We start from the raw sequence: 25,202 nt of genomic DNA, 5'->3' as shown, positions 1-25,202 counted from the left end.
AACAACATTTAGACCTTTATGTTAGGAAATCAAATGTCTTAAATTTAATAATGTGATATGTACTGGTCTGAAAACAGAGACACAGTTCTGAGACCTCAGTATTTCTCTCTTTTTTGGCCTTTTATTGCCTTTAGTTTTTGATACTGACAGCTGAAGAGCGACAGGAAGGCAGGGAGAGGGAGAGAGTGTGACACACAGGACTTTCTAAGGAGTATTTCTAAGCTCCTGTCTGTCCATGTCAAAATAAAGCCATTTGGAGGTGCAGAAGGTGGCATCCTGATGTAACAGTAGTCAATTTCCTATTCAAATTTAGTATAAATCATAATGCATGTTTCTGTCCTCAAGTCTAACTAATATTATTAATCAGAATATTACTAAGTCTTTCCATTGCACATTGTTGTATTTTGCTTCTATTCAGCCTATTGTAAATATATCAGCAATATTTATTTTCAAATTTCAACCCTTTGTTGGTTTTATGTGTATATACGGGTGTATAATAACAGGTGGATGGAAATGCACTTACTGTTTGCTGTCATCCTCAACAACATTGCAAACTTCATAAACATTTTTGTCTCCAACTGTTCATCCATTCACAAAGCTGTCGTCTTAATAGATGAACAAAAATGTCACATACTGTAGTTGTGCCACAGTCTGGTCAGTTTCTTCTTTTGGATTTGAATCAGGAATAGTAATGAGTCTTGTACAGCAGAGAGCTGCAGCTGACTCACAGGACTCTTGGCTCTCTTTAGTTACACATCAAAAGATTCTTTAAAGGCAATGAGGGACATAAAAAAACAGACAGGGACATAAGTCCAGGAAATGTCTCTTATCGCCATCTGTCTGGCATCTCTACTTCAGTCTTCCAGTAATCCATGTATGAACAGGCTGTTCCCTATAAAAAACTGAAACAATGTTTGACAATCCTGATCCAAGAAACGTCTCATCTCACTGATTTTAACATATAATTTGTCAGATCACATCTTGTTTTGTCTTCAGGCAATGATGTATACAACATTTACATTATAGTCCAGCAGAAAATAGATATTATACTTTTAAATCGCCAGCCAAGAACATTAATATTGGATGAATCTGAAAAATCGAAGAATATGTTTAATGAGAATGCCTGTCAGACGTAACTCCCTATATATCCTGCACTACATTAACCTCTGCCAGCTGAATGTGTAATTCATGCACAGTATAGGGCCCTCTGAAATTCCAACAACGGAAAACATAAGTAGTGTCCATGGTTTTTACACTATTTTCTGATAACAATCCCACAATGCAACACTTATTAATTTATAGATCAACATTGTACGACTCTACAGCTGTCACTAATAAAATGATGATTGATAAGTGTCTGAAATCTCAATTTACTGCCAACTATAGAGTAAACTAAATTAAATGGACTTAAATTAATCAGGCGTAACCAGAAACATCACTCAAATGAGTGGATGTTGTTTTGCATCTGCTGGATTTTCATTGTCATCAACTTTTTTAAGGTGATATAACACCAATTTTTTGCTTACAACTTGTGCAGAGTGGCAAGAACGAATGATTAAATAAATTGATGTTTATTGAATGTACGATTAGTACTTCATGTGTTCAGATGTTTCTCTTGCAACCTTGTCTTTAGCACTACTGTTGTATTTCCTTGCTCTTCCTGCAGTGAAATACTGCCAATTCTTGTCTGTCTGTATGTTCACATCAATAATTTCCCCAGGTAATTTAGAAATATGGTGGATGAAAGAAATTTAAATTCTGCTGCTCAGAGAGAGAGTGTACTGTAATGAGCAATAACTTACTTAATGGGAATCGCATTACATTTCTTGTTTTATTGTGATGCTGATTTAACCAGCATGCAATAAAAACCAAAATGAAAACTCAGACAGACAATATCTAGATATTCTCTGCAGCTACTTGCATTGTTGATCAGAATCAAACTAGCTTTCTTATATTGTTCAAAACTGTTTCTGTAGCCGCTTTAATGTAATTTCCAAACACACAACTGGAAGTGGTTGCTTGTGTAGGAGAGTCTGCATAGGGAAGAAATACACAAACGCATGCACACACAAACATGTATACAGGGAGTTTAACTCGATGCTTTGCCAATATTGTTTCAACTCAGATGCTAATAGAGCAAACTGAGGTGAAAATTTAATTGAAATTGAAAGGGAGAGGGAGGGAGAGACAAAGAGAAGAGATGAGTAATGACAGAAGAAGAAAAAACAGGACGGAGAGACTGTTTTCATACAGTATCTGTCGTGTGTGTGTGTGTGTGTGTGTGTGTGTGTGTGTGTGTTGCCTGCGGAACAGTTGATGGATTTGCTGCTTGACTGCTCACACAGATTGGTGCCTGCTGTGATGGCAGCCTTGAACTGAAATTACGTGCACACTCATACACACACACACACAAGAGAACTACACATAATTGCAATTTCTGTGTGTGCAAGTGCATTTGTGTGTATTCTTAAGTTGGGACGAGCGGGTGTGTGTTGCCTCTAGGAGGCCATTTCAAAGCACTGTGGAAGGATGGATGAACACAAGGCCAACCAAAGCACCAGAGAGGATTAGACAATTGAACAGGTTCAAAACGCTGTGTTTATGTGCTTATTAATGGCAGTTTATTATATTCTGTGTCAGATGCTTTATTTTTATTGAATCAGTGACAGGGCGGCTGGCTTCCCCAATTATTATCCTTTTTTAAAATTGGTGAAATGAGACAAAAACAGAGCAGATAAGCAGAGATACATTTCTGCAGCTCAGAGAGATTTCTGTTTTACTAAAGAGTTTGATGATATGTAATGCTAATTGAGGCAGTTGCAGTGGATTATTAATTATCTTGATCTTGATTATACTTTTTAAAATATGAAGAGAACAACCAAGGATGTCTAGCATCCCCAAAAGAGAAGAACTCAGCTTCTCTAAACTAAAGGGGAAATAAACTTACACCAAAAACCACACAACAGGTATCAGTCAGTCCAAATAAAGTTATGAGCAAAATTCACCTAAGTTTGGAGAAAAACCATTAGCCTACACAAAAGATAGAAAATATATTATCGTACAGCTTACAGAAGCACTACAGAGACTGTACTGTATTAGCAAGACTTGCCATCAAACATACATCGTAACCAAATCAATAGTACTTACCAGAACTGCACTGACCATTTATATAAATGGTAAACCAAGGCCACAGGGCAAGTAAGGGCAAGAGAGAAAGCCATGTCCTAGCAGGTGCCTTAAATAACCCTGACAATGACTGAGACGAACTGGCAGGATGAGTCAGTAAAGATGACAAGGCTTTATTTAATAGCGATGAAGAAAAAGTGTTCCATACCAGGCATGCAAGTCTCATTTGAAAGATGTCTGTTTCGAGGATGGCAGTCAAAAAGTTCAGGAAATGATAATTAGAATACTTGACATTTGTTTTAAGGGTAATTGTATGAATGGTAATCTTTTATTGTTCGTGGGGAATGATACACATAACATGGTAATGTATCTGATTTGCTAAAACTCAGTGAAGAAAGTAGAGTGGACAGATTTACCATTTTTCCATTATTACAGATGAAATAATGGACTAATGGAGTTATTTTGGGAATTTTTAGAAGCAATGAAAACAGATAATTGAGTTGAGATAAGATTTTAGATGAATAAAATGTATCTTTGCTTTTAATATATGATTGTTGTGTGTTGCATATATTTTAGTGTGTTGTCACACTCTATGATGAAACAACTCAGTGTTGGTCTTAGATTTTCTAAAACAGACATATGGTGTATTTAACTATGTTAATGGTGTGTTCTGAGAGAGTATGAGATTGATGGCCTCCTGTGGTGAATTTGAATCTTGAAGATGAAGTAAAACATCATCTGCATAAAGTTGAATCTTTTTTTCTGAATTTGCAGAGTGAATTCCTTTTTTCATTCAGCCAGTCAGCTACCATGTGGTTTATTTAAATCAGGAGTCTCAAACTCAAAATGTCTTGGGGCCACTGATGGTATCATAATCTCAAAGGAGGGCAACTTTGACATTGAAGCACTACAAGAAAGCGCAAGATTCTGAAAATATTACCATTACTTACATCATACTTCGCAAAAAATGCAGCAGTTTCTAATGATAATAGAGTGCTTTCCATCATACTCAGGCTCTTCACGTAAGTTACATAAGTTAAAATGGTAATAGAAACAACACACTAAAAGATACACAGCAATTATGTTGTGCATTTATTTTAATTGTATATGAAAGGGAAGTGTAAATTGATATGAAACAATCTGAAAAAAAAATTAGTCTTGCATTATACTATTATTTTTGATACATATTTTTGACATCATGTCGTGGGCTGGAGCGAGGGGTATGGAATGCAGTTTGAGATCCCTGAATTAAAATATATAATAGAAAGAGAACGAGTGTGAATGCCGGTGTGGATCCCTATTAGAAACCTTGTGATGTAACCCTGTTAGTAGTGACAGTGGCCATTGATGTGCTTTCTCATCTTCCAGTGAAATGTTAATTGTCATTGCTTTGTTGACATGTTGATTTAAACTATGACTTGTATAACATCCAAAAATATAACAGAAACTGAAATATGTTATTTTATTTGATTTGTTTGTTTGTGTCTTCTGCAGTGGAGCGTCAGGGAGCAGCAGTGAATCAGAGAGCAGCTCAGAGTCGGATACAGACGAATCAGAGAGCAGCTCCAGTGACAGCGAGTATAACCAGGCATCCCGCACAAACACTCCAGAGGTAAGATGACAAGTGTGTTTCCATGTGTGAATGTGTGTGTTTATGTGAATTCTGTATTAACTCCACACTGTGCACACACAGTGAATGTCATGAGCTCATAGATTAAATTGTATCCAATGGGTAACATAAACAGAACTGAACTCTTTTTATTTTCATGTGAAGTTTTGGGGCAAATTAAAATTTTTGTGGAAGAAACTTAATTTATGGATTATTCCCTTTGTGCAATAAACAGTAAGTACAGTTGCCAGATGCACATTTCTAACTCCAGTTTAAAGACAACCAATCATTACTGGAGTCATGCAAGGGTTTGTTTTTGCCAGCTGATTTAGCTGGTTCACTTTTTTTTCATGAAAGGCAGAGGTAACATTATCTTTTGTTACAGAAATCCTTATTCATAGTCATTAAGCAGTCATTCAACAGTTGGCAGTAAAAGATACTGACAATGTCATGTGTGTCTCCAGTTTTGTTTACATTTCACAAAGAGACAGATGCACTTTCATTGCCTTTTTTAATTCTCCCTGATTCATCACTATTCTCTTCACAGTGTCTCTGACTGCCTGTACATTAAATGGTCTCTTCCCACGGTCTCTCGATGGTGCTATGAAAGTCATAAAACTCCAACTGCAGAAAGCTGAATTATAACATTATTTATCACATTATTTTAATGGCTCAACGCTGCCTGGTTTCATAAGCTTATGCAGTCCTACCCACTGAGAGAAAGAAAGAGACTTGCAGAGGAAGAGAAAGAAAATTGTTTAATAGCATGCAACACATAGGCAGCTATATGACGGAAATCGAATAAATAAAGCTACTTTCAGATCTCAGTGAGAGAAGTTGTATTTTCTGACTGTAAAAAATAAGCCCTTTAATGATTTATGATTTCCAGAAAAAATCAATTTCAATGCATCAAAGAAAATCTGTAACTTTCTGAGACCAAATTATATTTTACTATGACAGTGAAACTATAGATACAACCATCCTAATAACATTGAGGTGTTGCAGAGTGTTTGTGAAATATTAAATAATGTATAACTTGTTTTCCCCCTATAGCCTGAACCCCCCTCCACCAACAAGTGGCAGCTGGACAGCTGGTTGAATAAGGTCCAAGCTCAAACCAAACCCCTGGTTCCCCCACAGCAAGAACATCATGGCAAAGGTTAGTATGGACAGTTGCATGTACTGTGATTACAGTAAAAAGATTGTTTTAATCTGCAATACTTATTTCCGTCCAATGGTCTTCTGCCCAGGCTCCATCACCCAGGGTCCTGAGACTTTCTCTCCAGGGAGTGAAGCACCAGGAGTGGGTACGGCTGCCAAGACCAAAGCCTGCGGATCCAACAGCACCCCTGCTCCAGCTGCACCAACTGTGGAACATAAGGATACAAGGGGAGCCTCATGGTAGGCGCAAGTGTTTTTGTCTGCAAATCTGCCAAAATAACTTGTCAAATTCTATCTGCTGGATAAATTAATGAATGAACGACACAGTGACAGAAGGTTGAACAAATTGTTGGAAACAACAGACCAAAATGTGTCTCTAACCATAAAAGAAAAATCAATTCTTGCTTCCTGCAGCCCGGGCAGAGAGAAGGCCAAGGCAAAGCTCAGCCAGAAGGCCTCGGGGGAGGGCCAGAGGTCAAAGATGAGGCTATCACCGGGCCTGTTGTCTGGGCCAGAGGTCACGACCCCGAGGAGGAACACCACTGGGAAGAAACAGCCCAGGCGGACAGAGAGATCAAACAGCGTGGAGGATAATCAGAACCAGACATGGAGCAGAGCAAACCAGCATAGGTGAGGAAAGGAAGACAAGACAAAGTATGATCTTCTTATTAGTTATTTAAAACATTCAATTATTTTTGTGACTGTTTCCTTGGAGTAATTGTTGATCCACTGCTTTTCCATTACACATAAAAAATAGATTGATTGAAGATCAATCTGTGTGTAGATTGTCCATTTACATTGTCTATTTAAATGATTTATTTTTTAACAGTAAGAAAATTAAGTTGTTATATGTACCAGGTCCAGATGTGCATGGGGAGGTCATTTGGATACAGCCCTAGAAAGCTTTTTTGAGCCATCTGAAGCTTTTTTTTGGACAAATCATGGAGGACTGCTGTACCAGGAAGTGCATATGCATAGTCAAAATGGCATTGAACTCCAGCCCCAGCCCTTTCACAATTTAGTCTTTTAGTGCTTTCAGTACCATGGCCTTTTCTTAGAGCTAATTATCTAAAATGCAGGTTATTTTCTCCGTTTAATTCAATATCCAGAACGAATGGCCTCAGTTTACTTTTATCTTTTACATCATCAAAATCATCAGTTCAGCAATATATATATATATATATATATAATGAAAATAATAATGGCTCCTTCACTGAAACCAATGGCTCTTGATTTATACAGAAACATTCTATGACGTCCAATAAGGAGCTTTGTTCTGCCTGTGTGCATCTGAGTGAACAAGCAGGCCAATCATGTAATGTTGTTGTTCAGTCTTAACTAACTAATGTAAAAGTGCAAATGAATTGTTTCAGGTTCAGTGTCACAAAACAATTCTAACAACATATTTTTTGAGTAAATATTCTAACTTGCATGTCACTTGTTATTGGTAAAACTATTGCAATTACTGTTAACACGTCACTTAGTACTGAGGGTTGACAGAGGCGCCACTGGATCACAGAGCTTCTTGGCAGCTAGCCACTGAACACTGTCACTCCCACATCTGTTGTGAAAAATGCTCAGATTGAGTTAACGCCAAACTGGCTGCTCAGCTTGATGTTGGGCTAATTAAAAAAAAAAACACTCCCTTCCTAGTTTATTTTCTTTATTCTTATCTCCTTCAATCCCTTCTTCCCTTCCCCTTTCCATATTTAAGCTTTCCACATCCAAACAAGTTCAGCTGAATACATGCTGTTTTTAATTATATCATGCTGTCTTATATTTTTTCATTTTAACACACATTCACCCCCTGGAGCTGGCCAACGCAAACATTATCTTCTCCTGTTTGTCAGTGTAAAACTGCTCTGCAGTAGCGATGCCTTGCTCACGGGTGAATCTAGTTCGGATCATGACGCTTCCTCTTTTTCCCCGCTGCAGCCCTGCAGTTAGGGAGAAGGACCTGTTGCCTCCCCCCTCCCTGGAGCATCAGAACCCCCCGAGGCCACGAAGCAAACCCCCTAGTGGGAAAACAGCCCCCAGGAAAGAGCCTCGCAGTGCAACCAACTCAAACAACAACACAGTTACTCCGCCAGCACCGCTACAGCAAACCCCTGTGCCAATACCTGCTGTCAGTGTAAACCAGGTTCGTTTTGGGGGGTGGGATACGTGTGTGTGTGTGTGTGTGTTTGTGGGAGAGAGTTTCTCCATATTTCTTCTGACTGTCTTCTCATTGGTGGCCTCAATGGTTGTCCCTAATAATACTAATGTCTCAAAATTAATCTAGTAATTATTTATGACTGTTCAATGCCATCCAAACTGTGACTGCATTTAGTTTTCCAACAATCCCTTTTTTAATTTAAATTACTTTTTCTATGAAGAAAGGACGTTATACACGACTCGAGTGCACAACACAAGCACCGTGGGACATTTTTCCTTTACTTATCAACATCTTGAACATGTAAAGGCAGTTTAAAACCAGTGCTGCACACAAGTAACAATGTCCATGTATCCTATAATGATCACTTCATCCTTATAGTTTCTGGATGATTTGTCAAAGTCATAAAATTCCACAGGATAAAAACGGTATTATTACATGACTATTAAGGCTCAACACTGAATGGTTTTATCGAAATATGGAAAGTAAGAGAGGGAGTCAAAGAGATGGAACTGAATCATCGACCATCGTCTTAACCTATAATGAGTTAACACCCTGTGGTTTTATGAAGATTAGGTAGTTTCAAGGAGAAAGAAAAAGAAAGAAAGCTAGAAAGAAAGAAAACCACTTACAGTAAGCTGGCTTTATGTAACTAAGACAAAAGGACAGGAATGAAGATTATATAACGAGATTATAAAGTGTTCATTAGCAAAAACAAATATCTCTTTTTTTAATTTATTTATTATTATGTTTTGTTTTTTTTTACTCCAGGGAATATCAGTCAAACAGTTTTTGGTTTGTTGTGATAAGATATCTTAAAAAGTTTTAATTTTCATAAATCATTCTTTTTTATTGTACACTCAAGAGAATATCAGTCAAACAAGAATTGCTTTTATGGCTTTTTGCAAATGAATTATTCAGTTATACCATGCTTACAGAAAATGAAAATATCCCTCATCTTTACATTTATTGAAAAGGGGAAGTGCAGCTTTTCTGAGTAAATACATTTAATAATACCAAATTAAAGTAAAAAAATCAACAAAGCATCATATTGTTAAAAATGGGTCTCTCTACTGTGAAAACACAGCAGGCCCTTTGTATGATGATAAAATTATTTTATCATCATATAAAATCTTGTTGACCCTCTGTAACCTGACAGAAAAGTCTGAAATCCACTGAGGTAAGGTTGACATATAGAGACATGAATATACACACTCGTCTTTGGAAGAACAAAAGAAGTTCAGTTCACACGACACACATTTATTTTAGGGTGTGCCGTGTTTTGATGTTCGTTGATCTTTATGACACCGGTGCCTTGTGTCATTATGCTCATTTCCTTTGAAAAACAAATTTCCTCTTTGTTTTTATGCTGTCATTCTGAAGAAAATATGCTTGAAAGACTTAAAAGACAAATTGATACTGAAACAAATAAAACTGCATTTCGACATCGAAACACTTGCAAACCTCAGCTCCTCTGTCACAGTCCATGACGAGGCTCACATGCCTGACACTGACATCTGCCACCTCTTCAACTGCAGGTTCAATCAACCATTAAGAGCTCCAAACGGTGCTTCATTATTTCTTTAATGCCTGCTTCTGAACTTTGTAAAATGAGACAAAAAAATAATCCAACTACCAGGCTTTACCTTTGCTTCTGTATATAACTTTAAAGGTGCATTATTCAAGGTTAGGAGACAAAAAATATAGAGTCAACTATGATAAAAGGAAACTACTGAATTCTCAAGGGCTGTTATTTTAGATCATGGTTGATTCTACATAACTTACATAAAGAGGGGCATTACATGTCGACAACGACCTGCAGTAAGTGTACACTTGCACCCCTATTTTGCCCCCAAATAACCTAAAACATCTGCAACCTGTGCTGCGGGTGCTGTCACGACACCTGATCCTCTGCCAGCCTTTACTGCACATAAGGGCTGGAGGAACGACTAATGTTCGTGTCAACGGTGAGAACTTTCCAGAAAACACTGTTGGAGACTTCTGCTCAAGAAAGGAAAATGTTTGCCTGCAGTGTGAATAAGCATTATACAGGGGACAGTTTTTTCTTTTTCAATAAAAGACAACATGGTGTTTATTGAAAATGGATTTTGCAGATGGCAGCATGCGTTGGACTGATTCCAAAGTTTTCAGAAAACTGCCGGTTTCTGTCTGCCAAGTGTGTGGGTTATTCTGACTGGGAACATTAGTGGTATTTTCTTCGCAGCATCTACCTCTGTAGTTGCTTTCTCATGTTGTACACCCAGCGCTGCTAATCACTTCCTTTTGTTTCAAACAACAATCAATGATCGTTTTACATCTAAAATCAAGTATTCAACAGGTGGAACTGCGGAGCTACCAAGAAAATAGCAGATGGCACACATCCTTCACACAAGAAGAATGTCAGGATGATGCAAAAACACAGTTTTTTCACCTGAAGAACAAGGCTGGGCGATCTTTTATATCTTTCCTATCAAAACATCAGTCCCTCCAGGATGTTGCGATCACAACAATTAATGCGAAGTCGACCGAACCCTATGAATTCTGCATGATTGTTCCAGAAATTTGACCAATTGTTGTAGTTTTCCACAACTTTCAACAATTATAGTGCAAAACATTGAGCAATACGTCACCAAACTACTAGCGATTTTTACCGAATTAAACATAAAAAAAGTAAGTATTTTAGCAATTTTCAATTTCTACCACGCACCTAAAAACATCCCAACATGCATCGCAATTTTTTAGAAAAGCTGCCATGATATCAGGCATTTTAGGCAGCAACAAACCTAAAAGAAGCCCAAGAAATCCTGGAGGGACTGTAAAACTAAAACCAAAAATTAACTCATCCTACTAACCTACTAGGAATTATGTGTGTAGCTAAAACCTGATGTATCTTCCTTTGTGCAAAATAGCCAATTCTGCTCCTGCAAATACTCACTAATGCATATTGAATGTTTTAATACGCAGCTGAAAATAGTCAGTGCTCAGCTGGTTTGGGAAATTATTAAACCTTGTTTTACAAAATAAAAAAATATATTAGTGGCAGGTTAAATTTGTACATCTTTAGTGAAAAGCAATGTTTGTATTTGGGGCTGAACTACAGGAAGAGTAGGGAAGTCAGGCATATTTATGATTATTAGTAATATTATTCAGTCAACTCAAAGCTTTCTCCCCTTTGCCTTGCCTCATGTTTGTCTTCAAAACAGGACAAGAGGAAACACAGAGGTCCAAACACCAGAATCACACCCAAGTCCCGAGAATTCATCGAAACAGATTCCTCCTCCTCCTCCTCCGAATGCCAGTCAGATTCAGAGGAAGCCATCAAAATCCCCACTCTGCCACCTCAGACGACACGCTCTGCGATTAACACACAGACTCTGTCCAACACACACATACACACGCCTCTTCTCCCATGCCTCGCCTCCGTTGGCAGCATGGGCAGCCTGGGAACGTTTGGAGGTAAAGGACTGCGTGTCAAAGATGGTAGCAATGTGACCACTAATGGTAGCAGCAGTAGTAACGGTAGCATCAGCAGTGGTAGTAATGGCAGCAGTAGTAGCTGTAACTCCTTAAGCATTAGCAACATAAGTGGTTCGTTTGGCACTTCTGTTCCTGATCCTGGAGGGTTAGGAGGACAGTGCAAAGACCTAGAGTCCATGTCATCGCCTTCCAACATGGGACACGAGGCACCTTTGTCCCCTTTGAGGCCATACCAAGAGATCCAGAGTTTATGGGTGAAAATTGACCTGAGTTTGCTCAGCAGGGTGCCCGGCCAGGGTTTGGGGGAAAGGTCCAGAGTGGGAGTCGCGGAGAGGGACGGGAGTGAAGGGAGAGACAAAGAGAGACAGGGGGAGAGGGAGAGGATAGGGGTGGCGGAGAGAGAAAGACAGAAGCAGGAAGAGAGAGAGTGGCCAGGGCTGAGGGAGAGGCCGAAGTTACCTAAAGGGGAGAAACAGGAGGAGGAAAATGAGCGATTAGTGCAGGACAGAGAGAGGCAAGGTGACAGATTAACAGAGAGGCAGACAGACAGAGAGGACAGAGACAGATTCGGGCTTGGGGAGAGGGAAAGGACGACAGGGAGGGACAGGGAGAAGGTTTGCCAAGGTCTGGGGGTCCTGGATAACCCCCCTGTGCAAGAGCAGAGTAATCCCAGGCTGGCCGGGAGGACGGAGAGAGGAGAGAATGGAGGTAAACACAGGAGACAGACAGCTGGGAACATAGTGGTCCCCACAGAGAAACACACCAGCAAGAGCAAGAGGAAACATAAGGTGTTTCTTTTTACTGCTTTTCTCTGAAATTCTCTTCACATACTTGAGTCCTTAATCATTATCTCCCGTATACGGTACTTATAGTTTTCTGTCTTCTGTGTTCCAGTCGGACCACAGTGAGTCATCAGTCAATGGCAATAAGAAGCTGCGATTGGACAAAGACTGTCAGCTCCTCCCACCCTGCATCTCTCCGATACACAACCACAAGAACAGCTCTACTGAGTGAGTATTATCCACATCTGTAACTCCCCAGAGGACTAAAGAGGACGAAAAGTAGACGATACTGTGATGAAAGTGTGACACAATAATGTATGTAGATCACAATCCGTGAGGAGTTTAAAGGTTATATAAACAAAATTCATTTGCTACTACATGTCACACTAGTGCACCAGCATCTCAGACCAAAGCAAATGAGCGCTACAGTTAACCAGACTCCACTGACAAAACCAGTAATTTTACCTCACAGTTCATTAACAATAAACAAACTGGACACAAACAAAATAAAACTCCCAAAAACCATCTTTTTTGGTCTTTCCAAACAATCACCAACGCTGGTTTGGTTGAAATAATCCCTTGATTCACAGAGTTCGATGTGTCAGTATTTGTGTAATAAACTGCGACAGTGGCAACGTAAACTAACGTTATTCCTGGGAGACAAATGCGCCCGTCAAAGTACGTCCACTAAAAGTGCTTCTTTTTACCACCAGATTGTTCTCCTAAGTTTCTGATAAAATTATGGAAATTTTACCTTGCAAATCTTTAGAACATCGTAACTTCATTCAGAGTGGACAGAAACAAACACAAAGCTTGTCAAAACTTTGTTTGTCTTCCACTATGTATTTACATAGCGAACATCTGTTTGCTGTTATGTTAATGTTTTAAATCTTGTTTGTATAACCTTTAAGTGCCCTAATTTCCAATAAAGAAGACTGCCCGACGTGAGGAAATGTGAGAACTAATGCCTGCGAACTGGAACAGGCTCAACTTTGGCTTTCCCCATTCTTCCCCTCACACTCGTATTTAACGCCACACTCCCTTGTGACTGTGACAGACGCTAGTAGAGTATTTATAGGAGGGCTTAATATTTTTAATGTGGTGATGAAGTCATTGTAGAGGCGAGTTCAATTCACACTGTGACACAGGAATGACAAATTGTGAATTTCAGCTTTCCATGTGAATTATTAAAAACAGACTAAGCTGGCTGTCGCTATAAATAAGCCTCAACGTGACAGCTACAGAGGGAATGTTTTTATAGCATCTCAGCGTCATCAAAGAGTACACAGCCTGGAAAGGTGGGAGGGAACGAGGGAGTGACCTGGACTTGAACCCGTGACATTGTACGGCAGACATCTGCAGAGTCTCTTTATCATCCAAGAGGGTTTTTATGGGAGCTGTAAAGAGGATGATGTGATCATCCTGCTCAGACTCATTCAGCAGTTTCTAACCTGTGACTGTTGTTATTATCGCCCCATTTTTAATCGGTGAGGTCATATTTTGACAACAGATAATTAGAAAAGACGTATATTAATTACTGAGTTTTTACCGCAGGAAAGTTTTGTTTTACCTTTTTCAAACCTTTGTTACCTTTGCCCTTGTTTGTTGAGCACATGACATTTCCATTAATTAACAATATATAGTTATAAAGTCTGACTGTAAACACCAAATTAATTTATTACTCACTTTGTGCAGTGAAAAATAATGCCAATGTGTTTTTGTTATGTATTATTATTAGTTTTTTACTGCTTCATGCAATATTTGATTGACTGTATGGAAACTACGTGGACAGAGAACTAATTATATTCCGACAAATTAATGCTAAACTATCACGAAACCAATAGATGTAAATTTTTCCCTTATGTTTTCAGATTTTTGCTCAAAGCAGATTTGTATGCTGTACCAGACAAAGCAGAGCAGCAAAAACCAACTTGAGATAATAAAATAAAACTCACCAAATCCACCTTTTGTCACGCTTCTCAACAATCACCAACACTTAGATGTGAAAATACATCCAGTGAAAGGGTTTGTTTTTGCCACCGACAGACTCAGATTGTTATTCTAGTGTCTGAAAACATGAAGGAAAAGATCCCTACAGAGATTTTGTTTAACCAGAAAAGGCTTAATATCACTTTCACTCGCCACGTAACATCATAACTTCATTCAAAGTGGACAGAAACAAAATAAAACTCACTAAAACAGTATTTGTTAGTCTTTCCACTGCTCCAACAATCACAAACTCTGCTTTGGTTGAAATAAATCCTGAAATAAATCCTTTCCTCACGATGACTCCACTATGTCTTTACGCAACAAATAGTTGTTTGCTGCTGTAATGTTTTAAATCTCACATATATAACCTTTAAAAAAAACCTCTGAAATCTTCCCACCGGGCCAAGTAACTGTTGAGTCATTGCAAATGTATTCCAACTGAATATTTGGCAGATATACTGTGGTCATTTTGTGCTGAGGGGCTGTAAATATCTTAACTTATTGCCCCTTTAAAATAAGTTTGAGAGCTCTCACATGCTCTCCTGCGCACACACCGGCATCCACACACAAAAATGCACGCACATTAGCATAGTCATCCACACATCAATTATGCTGTGCACAGACATAAAGCACACACGCACACACCGCTGCAGCTAATTAGTCTTTGTCTCCCTGGTTTTGTGTATTATCACTAATGTCGGGGCTCGGGGCGTTGTTCTGCGAGCTCAGCAACTTTTCTCGCTGCATCAAACCCCCAGAGTTTCCAGGCAGAGGAAAAACATAAAAATATTATCTGTTGTGTTGCAAACAGTATGAGTCACAAAAGCTACAATAAGGCAGCTGAGGGAATAAACGTTGACGCTCTGGCAGGAAAGGCAGAATTACAACAATTTTAGAAGGAAAATATTATTCAGCAATTGCAAATGAAGTCGCAACAAGATGGTTGATATTGTTAGCCAAGATTATAGAGGTACGGCTTTACATGCTGGATGTTTGTGACATTAAAATCTGCTTCATTTATTTGAGTTTGGAAATTCAAAGAGAGACTCAGAAAGTAAAAACAAACAGAAATACATAAGTACAGTCACATAAAAGAATAGTTGAAATTATACTTAATAGTCAGCATTCTTCCAAAACCTCTGACATCCATAAAGTGATCTTTAAAGGAATTAAAGTAAAACACCACAGGTCTGTCTGGCAACTAGTACATATATAAGGTACTGGATATTTCTATTTTCTACATGTGCTCATTAGTTCCAGGCTGAAATACATCACAAGACTGGATGTATGTTTTCTGAAGATCCAGTAGTGTAGAAAGTAGCAGACTGATAGCTTTGATAATTTGAAAACCACTTACTGTAAGCTGCTAAGTGCAGTCATTTTCTGACACTGAGAGCAGGTAAAATTGATCGCTGCAGAATCCCCGAAGCATATGTATCGTTATTTGCTGAGAGGCATGCGGTGGCAAAGGACCAAAGTAATAACAATATGAATAATAAAAGTATATTTTTACATTATATTTGCAGGTTTATGATACATTTGCTTGAGCTATATGCGGTACTTTGAGCTTACAGTAGCTTTGTGTGCAGTCCTCTGATTATATTCATAAGTCACAATTTGTCAGTTATCATTTGTTTTATTTCCTCTTATTGTCAAGATGATTCGTGATCCTTCTGTTTTAAGAATATTTGAAAGTTTAAACAAGCCAAACTCTAGCAACAGGCACAAGTAAGTTAAAAAAATAGAATTTATATCCTAAATAAACATTTGGTTAAAAGATAATACTCTAAATAAATCAATAATCTCACTGCTTTTGTGTCTTTGTGTGTTCAGTATCTCTCTAAACAGGAAGCAGTCTCGGCGGCGCGATGACAAGCTGCTTCCACCCCTCCTGTCCCCCCTCTCTGACGATCCCCCTCGTAAACGGACCTGCGACAGTAGTTCCTCTCTCAGCCAGGAGGGCGGCGCCGCTGTGATGCTGCCCTGCTCCACCTCTTCCTCTTCCACTTCCTCCTCCTCACACAGACACAGGAGAGGCGAAGGCAAGGCGTCCTCACATGCGAGAAATGGCAGCGTAAGTGCTCAAGAATACTATTCCAGGTCAACGTTTACAGAAACAAATGTGTTCTTATTCAAATAATAATGTTTTTAAGAGACAGGACTGCTGGTCAGCTTCCACCAATGATGATAACTTGGGTCTGAAAATAATGCACATCCCCCAGGGTGGATTATTGGCTCTGGTGCTTCATCGTCCACACTATGTTTGAGTGATAGTAGGCTAGTGGCATTATCTCCTGAGTGCAAAATTGAGTTGCTCACCTGACACTGTTCCAAATATAACCCCGGAGTTAATGACATGCCATTTTTAAAACTTACAGCGCGACACACATCTCCACTGATGTGAGTCATGTTTCCTTACCTGCCATTTGTCTTCAGTTTCAGGAGCCAAAACATCTAAGAGTGCTTTGTTGTACAGTAGCAGGTAGATAGATAGATTCTTTATTGTCCTTTCAGAGAAATGTGTTGCCACAGTCTGTACATAAATGCATAGGTACATAGATACATAACACAACTGCAAGACATTTATGCACACATCCTATATGTAGTATCTACACATGACGGTTACATAGGTGTTTTGGCTACAGCAAAGGGGATAAACTCCTGCCGTAGTGTGTCTGTTTCCAGTGCAGGGATGTGTATCTGCGACCGGATGGAAGCAGTGTGAGAAGAAGTAAAGCATTAAAAACAGCAGATTCATAAAACAGTACATCCCAGTAAATTAAAGATGCATTTGGCATTTTACAACACAGGCTTGTATAATGAGTTGTAGTTCTCTTTATGCTACTCACAAAAACAAACATTGTACGCAAAAATGATATACAGTTGATGGGTGAATACATAGTAAGTCTTAGAAATAAAAAAAATTACATAGAGTGCTGAGGATGAATTAAGCAGCCTCACAGCCTGAGGGGAGAATCTATCATCTAACATTACTGTCGGCCATCTGGAAACTCCGTAAATCACCTCGGTACCGCTGTCGTCAAACTGGCCTCCGTTTGTGTCTGAGGTTGTGTTCACTGGGAGGCTGCTGAGCCCCGTTCGGTTGCACGCTAACGGCAGCTACATTAGCAGTTCGAGGAGTTGAGGACGTCAGAAGGAAACAATAAACAACAATATTCTGTCCATAAATATGATCCAGTTTCACCAATACCACTGATATGTGTTGTTCTTCGCTCTGTGGCGCCAAAAGTTGAAGATTGATTGACGGGTGAATGTCATGATAATATCGGTTGAAATCAGTTAGTCCATGCTTACGTAAGCATGCGTCACATTTTGTTTTATTGGAAGACAAAATTATTGGATTTCGATTTGAGTTGTTGTACATTTTCGACATACATTGTTAAATAGGAGTACAATATATGGATGCAATCTTAAGGGTTAAAATTACATTTAACTGAGCTCAAAATTGTTAACTGTAACAGGATCCAGTGAAAGTACAGGCCACTGAGAGGAGCCAGACATTTTGCAGGTTAAAAGAGATGCAAAGGCAGCTACCAATCAAATCACAGTGACACTCGCTGTAATTTAATACCATGTAGAATAAACAAGAATGTGAACATCTGACGACATTTTCAGACAGTACTCGTTGTTCAGTGATTGGATGGCCAGTTCCCTCGCATCTCTCTTTCATCCATCAAAGTGGGTGGCTCATTTCAGTAGCAGATGTCAGGCAGCTTCATGCCTTCGCCATAGTAGGGTTTGTAAATTCACAAACAGGCTGTGGCTGCTGTGGGTACTGCATATAAATTTACATTTATACATTTAAAGAAATAGCTTGTGATGGTCTCATTCTCCCAGCAGCTACAGCCGTAACTGTGACAGACTGTTTGTTCAGCTGGCAGAGTGAATCCGTCTCTGTGACTGAGAAGCTGACAATAACATTTAAGTCGCTGGTTGATGAAAGCCACACATTGTAATATTAATTAATTCTATTATAACCACAGATTTAATTCCTTCTCTACTACAGGAAATTGATCCCCACGTCGAGAAGCCCAGCGGAGACGGTTACCATGCCAACGGACAGTCAGACTCGGAAGTGTGGTCGGAACCAGTGATGGAGCCCGCCGAACCTCGCAGGCCGAGACTGTCATTTAGTGACACGTACGTAGGAAAACACAGAACAACCACACCAATATGTGCACTCGTATACATTTAACAAGTGTTACGTGAGCATTTTAAACACTGATATGTCATTTCTAGATTGATATTGATGCATTAGTTGTCATGGAGATTTGCAGAGATGGGCTCATAGTTGATTCTTCCTTGTGGAGTCTGTTCTCCACAAGGAAGTTTTTATTCTAATTACCGTTGCTCATCAGACGTTCGTTGCAGACTGAACATTACTCCCTCGATTCCTGTGTCAGTAATTCTATTTCCTTTGTTAGGAGACAGCATGTGTTTCCTCTTTACATGGGAAATGTGTCTTGTTTACTCTTCAGAAGAAATGTGAAGCATCTTGTTTCTTCATCAAAAGATTCATATTATTTATGAGTCTTCTCTCTCGGCCGAGACAAGTAAATACACGTCATGTAAGACAGAGCGGGAATTTCTCAAAGAGTTTTCTTTATTCCAGTATAATTACTGTAAACATTGCATTTTTACATTTCATTTATATTTAAAATTTAGAGTAATGTGTTCTATTGGTATTTATGAGTCCAAAAGTTTGGACCTTATTTGAAAATGAGCCCCAAACTGACATCCATAAATTAATACTTAAAAAAAAGATAAATAAAGCAAGAAAGTATAAATTAATATTAAATAAAAACAAGACATGCTGGAATTACAGCTAAAAGACTCAATCCAAACACATAATTAATGCAAAAAATATATCGATATTATCAATATATTATCGGAATTAACGTGACTCAGGTCCTGGGTTGGGTCACGTATACGAGGAACCGAGCAGACCGATTCTCATGTCTGTCTTAACACAACTTGTCTTATTTTGAAACAACTCATTTAAGGGATGATACCTCTTCACGCTGTATACTGGATGTTTTAAAACAATACACTCAAGGCCAAATGGTGGCCTAGTATGTATTAGTGTCTATTGTCTATTGTAGCTGGGTGGAATTATCTGTAACTGCCTCGCCACTGGTCCAGTTGCGTTGAAACCTGAAAAGATGATGCATCTTGTTACTCATTTGTCCCAAAGGGTTCCTGCATAATTCATGAAACAACATGTTTTGCTGTTATACTAAGGTTACACTAAGCCTGAGGTGTGTATACCAAAGTAGGGTACTGTATATAACTCACTGCAAGCTGCTCGTAGGCAGTGATTATGTAAATCACTCTAACATGCAGCTTTTTTTAGTTTTTGTTAAACGACGTGTCAGTGCTATTTATGTTCTGGGTTTTTTTCTCTGCACCGTTCCCAGAGTCCACAGTGCAGACTACTACATGCAGGAGGCCAAGAGACTGAAGCACAAGGCTGATGCTTTGGTAAGATGTTCTACAACTCTCACTGAAGGACACACAGGTTACACACACACACACACACACACACACACACACACACACACACACCTCCATGCTGGAGCACATGCAGGAGGCAGAGAGAAGGCAGATGCACACAGATAGAAGGAAAATGATGTTAACATCTACAGTCTAGACTGTAATTATGTGTGTGCACAGCAATGCTCAGAAGAATGAAAATCTATTTCATATCAAGGACTGTACTGTATAATTTGTGTTATTTATTGCACCATTTGTCTCCAAGGGAACGTTGCATTCAAGGACTGATGGTGTCTGCAAGATTATACAATATCAAAAGAATTATCTGATCCCCTCCCGAACAATGAAATGAGATTTATTTAACTTGTTATTTATCTTATGTTTACGCGTTGTTTCTTCTGATTTATCTGGGGATTTGCATCTCAGCAGGAGATTATTCAAAGAGAAGACTGCGCGTCTGCCACAATGCTGTTAAGACACTGTTTATTCTGTCTCATTCACGTCTTCTCTCTGTCTGTCTATCCTCTGTTACTTTTCATTACTCTCATTTGTCTGCCTGTCTTTTCTTCCTCTCTGTGTGTAGATGGACAAATTTGGTAAAGCGGTGAACTACGCGGACGGCGCCCTCTCCTTCATAGAGTGCGGAAATGCCATGGAGCGAGATCCACTAGAGGCCAAATCACCATACACCATGTACTCTGAGACTGTGGAGCTAATCAGGTACTGTTCGAGAGTGAGTCACGTAGCGGATGGAGAGATTTTACAAGGCTCTCTAATGACTTTGTTGAATGAAACTGATAATTGGTATGATTTCTTAGGAAGGTTCCTTCAAAGCATTATGTCTCATTTGGTTCTAATTGTAGGGAAAATTAAGACAGCAGCTGCGGCTACATGCACACCTTTTTCATTCAGATTGAAATCATTAAGACGTCAGGTCAGCTGTGGACATGGGATGTGATCTAATACGCTGTGGTGTTTACATGCACATGTAATCTGAACAGCTGTGTGACATGCATTTGTCATATATTTGCATATTTGTTTGAATTTTGTGAGTTTGTTTGAATAGGTCGTTATTTCTTATTCTCCTACTGTTTAGGCGTCCAATAATGTTTCTTTAAGAGTTTTTATCAATAAACAAACGTCTCTCCGCGCATTTACTTCAAGACAGAGTGCAGAAAGAACCGACTGTAAAGTAATCAGGTTAAATCGTTTACATGGTGCAATATTCCTTCTGATCGGCTTATGAAAAGGTTTAAACGACTCCTCTGCAGTGAAATTTCACTCAGTTTGGGCCTGTTTATTCTGATGGAGGTGTTTATATGAAGCATTTTTATTCTGTTTGCTTTTTATAATTGGAATATTAGGCTCTGTGTAGACATAGCTAGTGTACACTTTAAATTTATTTAATCAATCAAGCCATCAGAGATTGGGTTGATGAGACATTTTTGAAAACCAAAACTGTTCACTGTTACACTAACTAAACTCAGATGTAAAACTTGCAAAGTTGACAGTGTGCATGTGCACTCATGGGTTCTGTTGTAAAGAACTAAAACTAAGTCAGCACTTCTTGAAATGATAAAAATGCATTGGAGCAGCAGTGGATGAAGGATGTTACCTTATGTGGACTTGACTGAACTCGCTGTCTGGACTGTCTCTAGACTCTGGCTGACAGGGTGACCGCAGATGGGACACAAACTGGTGGATACTCGCTAGTGTCTTTTATGGTTATTTTGACTGAGGGACACTTGAAGACTCCTTTGAAACACTCAAAGGACGACACTAGATTCATATGTGTGCTTGATAGAAAAACTCCCACCTTTTGTGAATTCATCAACAACCATTACTTCATTCGTGGACTAATATGGTTGTAAAAAAACTGTAAATAAAACTGTAAATAAAACCAAAACAAACACTGGTAGGCGTATATTCCACACAAATAGACCCAAACAACGTCAAACTTTTCGATTATGAACTGCTGATCTTTTGTAATACTTAGGTACTGCTGCACATTTAAAAAATGTGTGAACTGTAAACTGTGTAGCTGTGAATTACAGGCAAGCATTAAAATAAACAAATGTGGAGAAGAAGGTTGAATAAATATTATAATATCGTAAGGCAGTTCAAATGATCTCATTAAAATTTTAGCAGTTTTCTTGAGAAAAAATCTCTGGAAATCAACTGTTTATACTCTCTACCCAGCTATGCAGCTATTATAAACTGATTCTTTGCTAAACACTCTCATAAATAAGTGACTATTTTTTGCACTGTCTCAAAACATTGTCTCTGTTTTCTTTTAATTACTATCAAATCTTTTAGGAAACATTGCCCAGGATTCATATGTGAAAAATGACACCTCTTTTATCAGCCCAACCTTACTGACCTGTTGTAGATTTAGCCTATTAGCTTCGATAATATTCTGTGGTTGCATAGTGCATGGTCACCTCTCTGCCAACAGAAAACGACAAATCAACACTTGAGTTTTTGAATAAGAACTAAACCCTAATTAGCATGAAGCCAGGGCTCTATTCATGATTTTTATTTTATATTTTTTTGCCTTCTTCATCTAAAGCTTCACAGACCTGCAAGGTTGCTAATGAGCGCAGTTTAACTCGTGTTGCATTACAGGATCTCTGCTGTTTTTCAGCCTTTCAGAGCTGCCAGCCTGTGAAGTCACCAAGTGAAAGTTTAAGAGAGCAAACTGAGAATAATGAATGAGTCCTACCTCTGAAAGCAGGCAGGTTGTGGCAGCAGATTGCTGTGGCGGGAGAGACTTTTACCTGAAGGACTCAGGTTCAAGATCTGCCTGTCTGCACTCATCCATGCTGCTGAAGGGTCCTTGAGCAAGACACTGAACCGTCCCCAGCTGCAGGGCTTGCTGATCTGTGACCCTGGCCTTTGACTGCCCCAAAGGAGGCAGGAGAAGAAAAAGGACAAGGGTTTTTCCTACAGAGATCAATAAAGTATAAAGGTGTAACTCCTCTCCCCTGATGCACCTGTCACTGCTGAATTTCATTTTGACTGATTAACCACCTCGCTTAGCAATCACACAGGGTCCAATGAGGGCAGGAGGCAACAGCTGACCCCTACAGCATTTCTTTAAATACCCAATCAATAACCAAACGAGAAATGTATCCGTCCACAGAGTCAGATAAAGCTGACCTGTAGCTTGTCTTGCCTGAAGGTACTCCGGCTGGGTGGATGCTGGCTGTCAGCGAGCTGAAGGAATTAATCACTAACTGACATGTGACTGTTTTATATTCTTTATGTTCAGAAAGAGCTGCTCCTTGAAAGATCTTAACCTTGATTTTCTAATTAAAAAAGAACCTTGAGTATACATGTATTTACTATCATGAGAAAAGTAAAGTGTGTTTTCGTTCCACGCCCATAAATCACTGGAAATGTCAGCAGATGAGTAATGAGCGTCTCTCCTCTGCAGGTATGCCATGAGGTTGAAGAACTTCACCAGCCATTCAGCCACCGTGGCCGAGAAGAAACTAGCTGTGTTGTGGTATGATTTTCTTTTTTGTGTGTGTGTGTGTGTGTGTGTGTGTGTATGTAAAATACAGTAAGGGTAATTGACAGGGTTTTAGAAATACTGTACATTGACAGCCAAAAATGTCCCCAAATTGTTTGTTTTTATTTAGATTTTTTTATATTTAATTATTTCACTGTTAAACCTACTACAAGGAGTTTTTAACTGATGAAACTGTCAATTTAAGTAACACTACCGCTTTTGTCCACAGGGGTCGCCAAAATCAACACAAAATGAAAGTTCCTTAATACCGCTTTAAATAATTTTGGTGGTTACTCACCATGTGGTTATGTCATACCTTCTCTTCCCCTCCCCCTCTTGTCTGTAAACTTTAACTCCCCACAGTACAAGATTATGTAAATGCAGCTTTATCACACTGCTAGCCAAATTCTGGTGGAGAAATGCCGAAATGCTAAATTTACTCTTGCCCTAAAAGTATGCAAATTTAAATGATTTTGGGGCCATATGCAAAAACATTTTTGTATTCTTAAACCTAAATCTCTCTTACTTGTGTGAGGTTTGCTCTTAGGAATGTTGCAAGTTGGATTCAGGAAACACTTTTAACTGCTGCGCATTCATGACACAAAAACATAAACCAAGAAAAGAAGATTTTAGAAAAAGTAAATTCATGTTACAAACATGTAATCAGAGCAGCGCTGTACTGTGAGAATAGAGGAAATGGTTTGACATGAAGCTCATTTGTCGACAGCTTGTTATCTCTGTTATCTATTCCAGAGGCCTGATTTTCCAAAAATAACCATTCTCTCTCAGGTTTTTTGGCGTTATATATATTAGTATATTTGGTCGTGCATGAAAGGACGAAGTCAGGTGACCTTCGTCGTCATGGTAACAATAATAAGTACTTGGTTAACTTTGTGAAACGGTTGCAGTGTAGTTCGGTTTAGGAAAGGTATTGGTTTGGGTTAAAATAAGTACGTAAGTTACGTCAGTAAAAGCAGCAACAAGGAACTTTCATTTTGTGTTGATTCTGGCGCCCCCTGTGGATAAAAGCGGTAGTGTTTCCACCGCCTTTTTTCATTGATTTAAAGGGGAATCCAACCGAATCCGACCCTGTGGCTGGCTTTAAGAATAACTATATAGAAATACCCAATCTTCTCACTGACGATTCGTTTATGTAGGTCATATAGAGGCATTAACATTACACTGAGACTGTTTTATAACCAGTTAAAAACTACTTGTAGTAGGTGTAAGTTATGTAAGTAAGCTGGTGATACCAAAGTGTGTATTTTCTGAACAACTGGCCTTCGGAGCAATGTGCGTTTGTTTTTGTTTTTTTGGAATAACGGGCTGTCAGACAAATGGGCTTTTGTCCAGTGGGACGTTTTCGCTCTGCACTATCAGGGTTTCGGAACAATGGCATGACAGCAATGATGTTACACAGTTGAGTGCAACGGGCCTGACAGCGACATGGTTGACAGCGACCTGCTTAGAGACTGCCAGACAGCGAGAAGCTCCAAATTCATTCAGATAAAGGCACTACAATTCTTGAGTCGCTCGTGTCAAAGTGTTTTTCCCCCTGTGGAGAGACAAGTCTGACTAAGACAAAATTGGTGAATGTGACAATTTCTCTGAAATCACTCACTCGTTTCACTTACGAACCCCCCCACCCTCACAATGATCCCAAAAACCATTTCAGGGAGATGTTGGTTTTTTTAATCCCTCTCTGTGAATTAATAAATGTACAATTCACAAGCAAAGATATGGATTTTTACATTATCATACTGTAGTTTTAGACATTCCCCACATTCTTCACTTCACTGAAGTTCTTCCTAATCCACGAGGACTTGTGGGGCGTGTTTGAAGTCCGTGTGCATTTCCTTTTTTTGCGTGGATGACATT

At 39.0% G+C, this 25,202-nt stretch overlaps 1 protein-coding gene across 1 annotated transcript in view; it reads left to right on the top strand.

Annotated features, from left to right (window-relative positions):
• Positions 1–25,202, top strand: part of aff2 (AF4/FMR2 family, member 2) — a 156,855-nt gene that overhangs the window by 119,948 nt on the left and 11,705 nt on the right. Inside the window, exons 11-22 of the mRNA XM_051419060.1 lie at positions 4,621–4,738; positions 5,789–5,894; positions 5,986–6,136; positions 6,311–6,526; positions 7,832–8,036; positions 11,252–12,313; positions 12,420–12,535; positions 16,130–16,370; positions 18,324–18,457; positions 19,735–19,798; positions 20,394–20,530; positions 23,247–23,318. Of these exons, the coding sequence (XP_051275020.1) occupies positions 4,621–4,738; positions 5,789–5,894; positions 5,986–6,136; positions 6,311–6,526; positions 7,832–8,036; positions 11,252–12,313; positions 12,420–12,535; positions 16,130–16,370; positions 18,324–18,457; positions 19,735–19,798; positions 20,394–20,530; positions 23,247–23,318 (2,622 nt within the window). The remainder of the gene's footprint in view (positions 1–4,620; positions 4,739–5,788; positions 5,895–5,985; positions 6,137–6,310; positions 6,527–7,831; positions 8,037–11,251; positions 12,314–12,419; positions 12,536–16,129; positions 16,371–18,323; positions 18,458–19,734; positions 19,799–20,393; positions 20,531–23,246; positions 23,319–25,202) is intronic.

Source organism: Dicentrarchus labrax, unplaced genomic scaffold, assembly GCF_905237075.1.
Source record: "Dicentrarchus labrax unplaced genomic scaffold, dlabrax2021, whole genome shotgun sequence".
In the NCBI taxonomy this organism is placed as follows: domain Eukaryota; kingdom Metazoa; phylum Chordata; class Actinopteri; family Moronidae; genus Dicentrarchus; species Dicentrarchus labrax.
The sequence above is the reverse complement of the archived record's forward strand: the minus strand, read 5'-3'. Positions and strand labels throughout refer to the sequence as shown.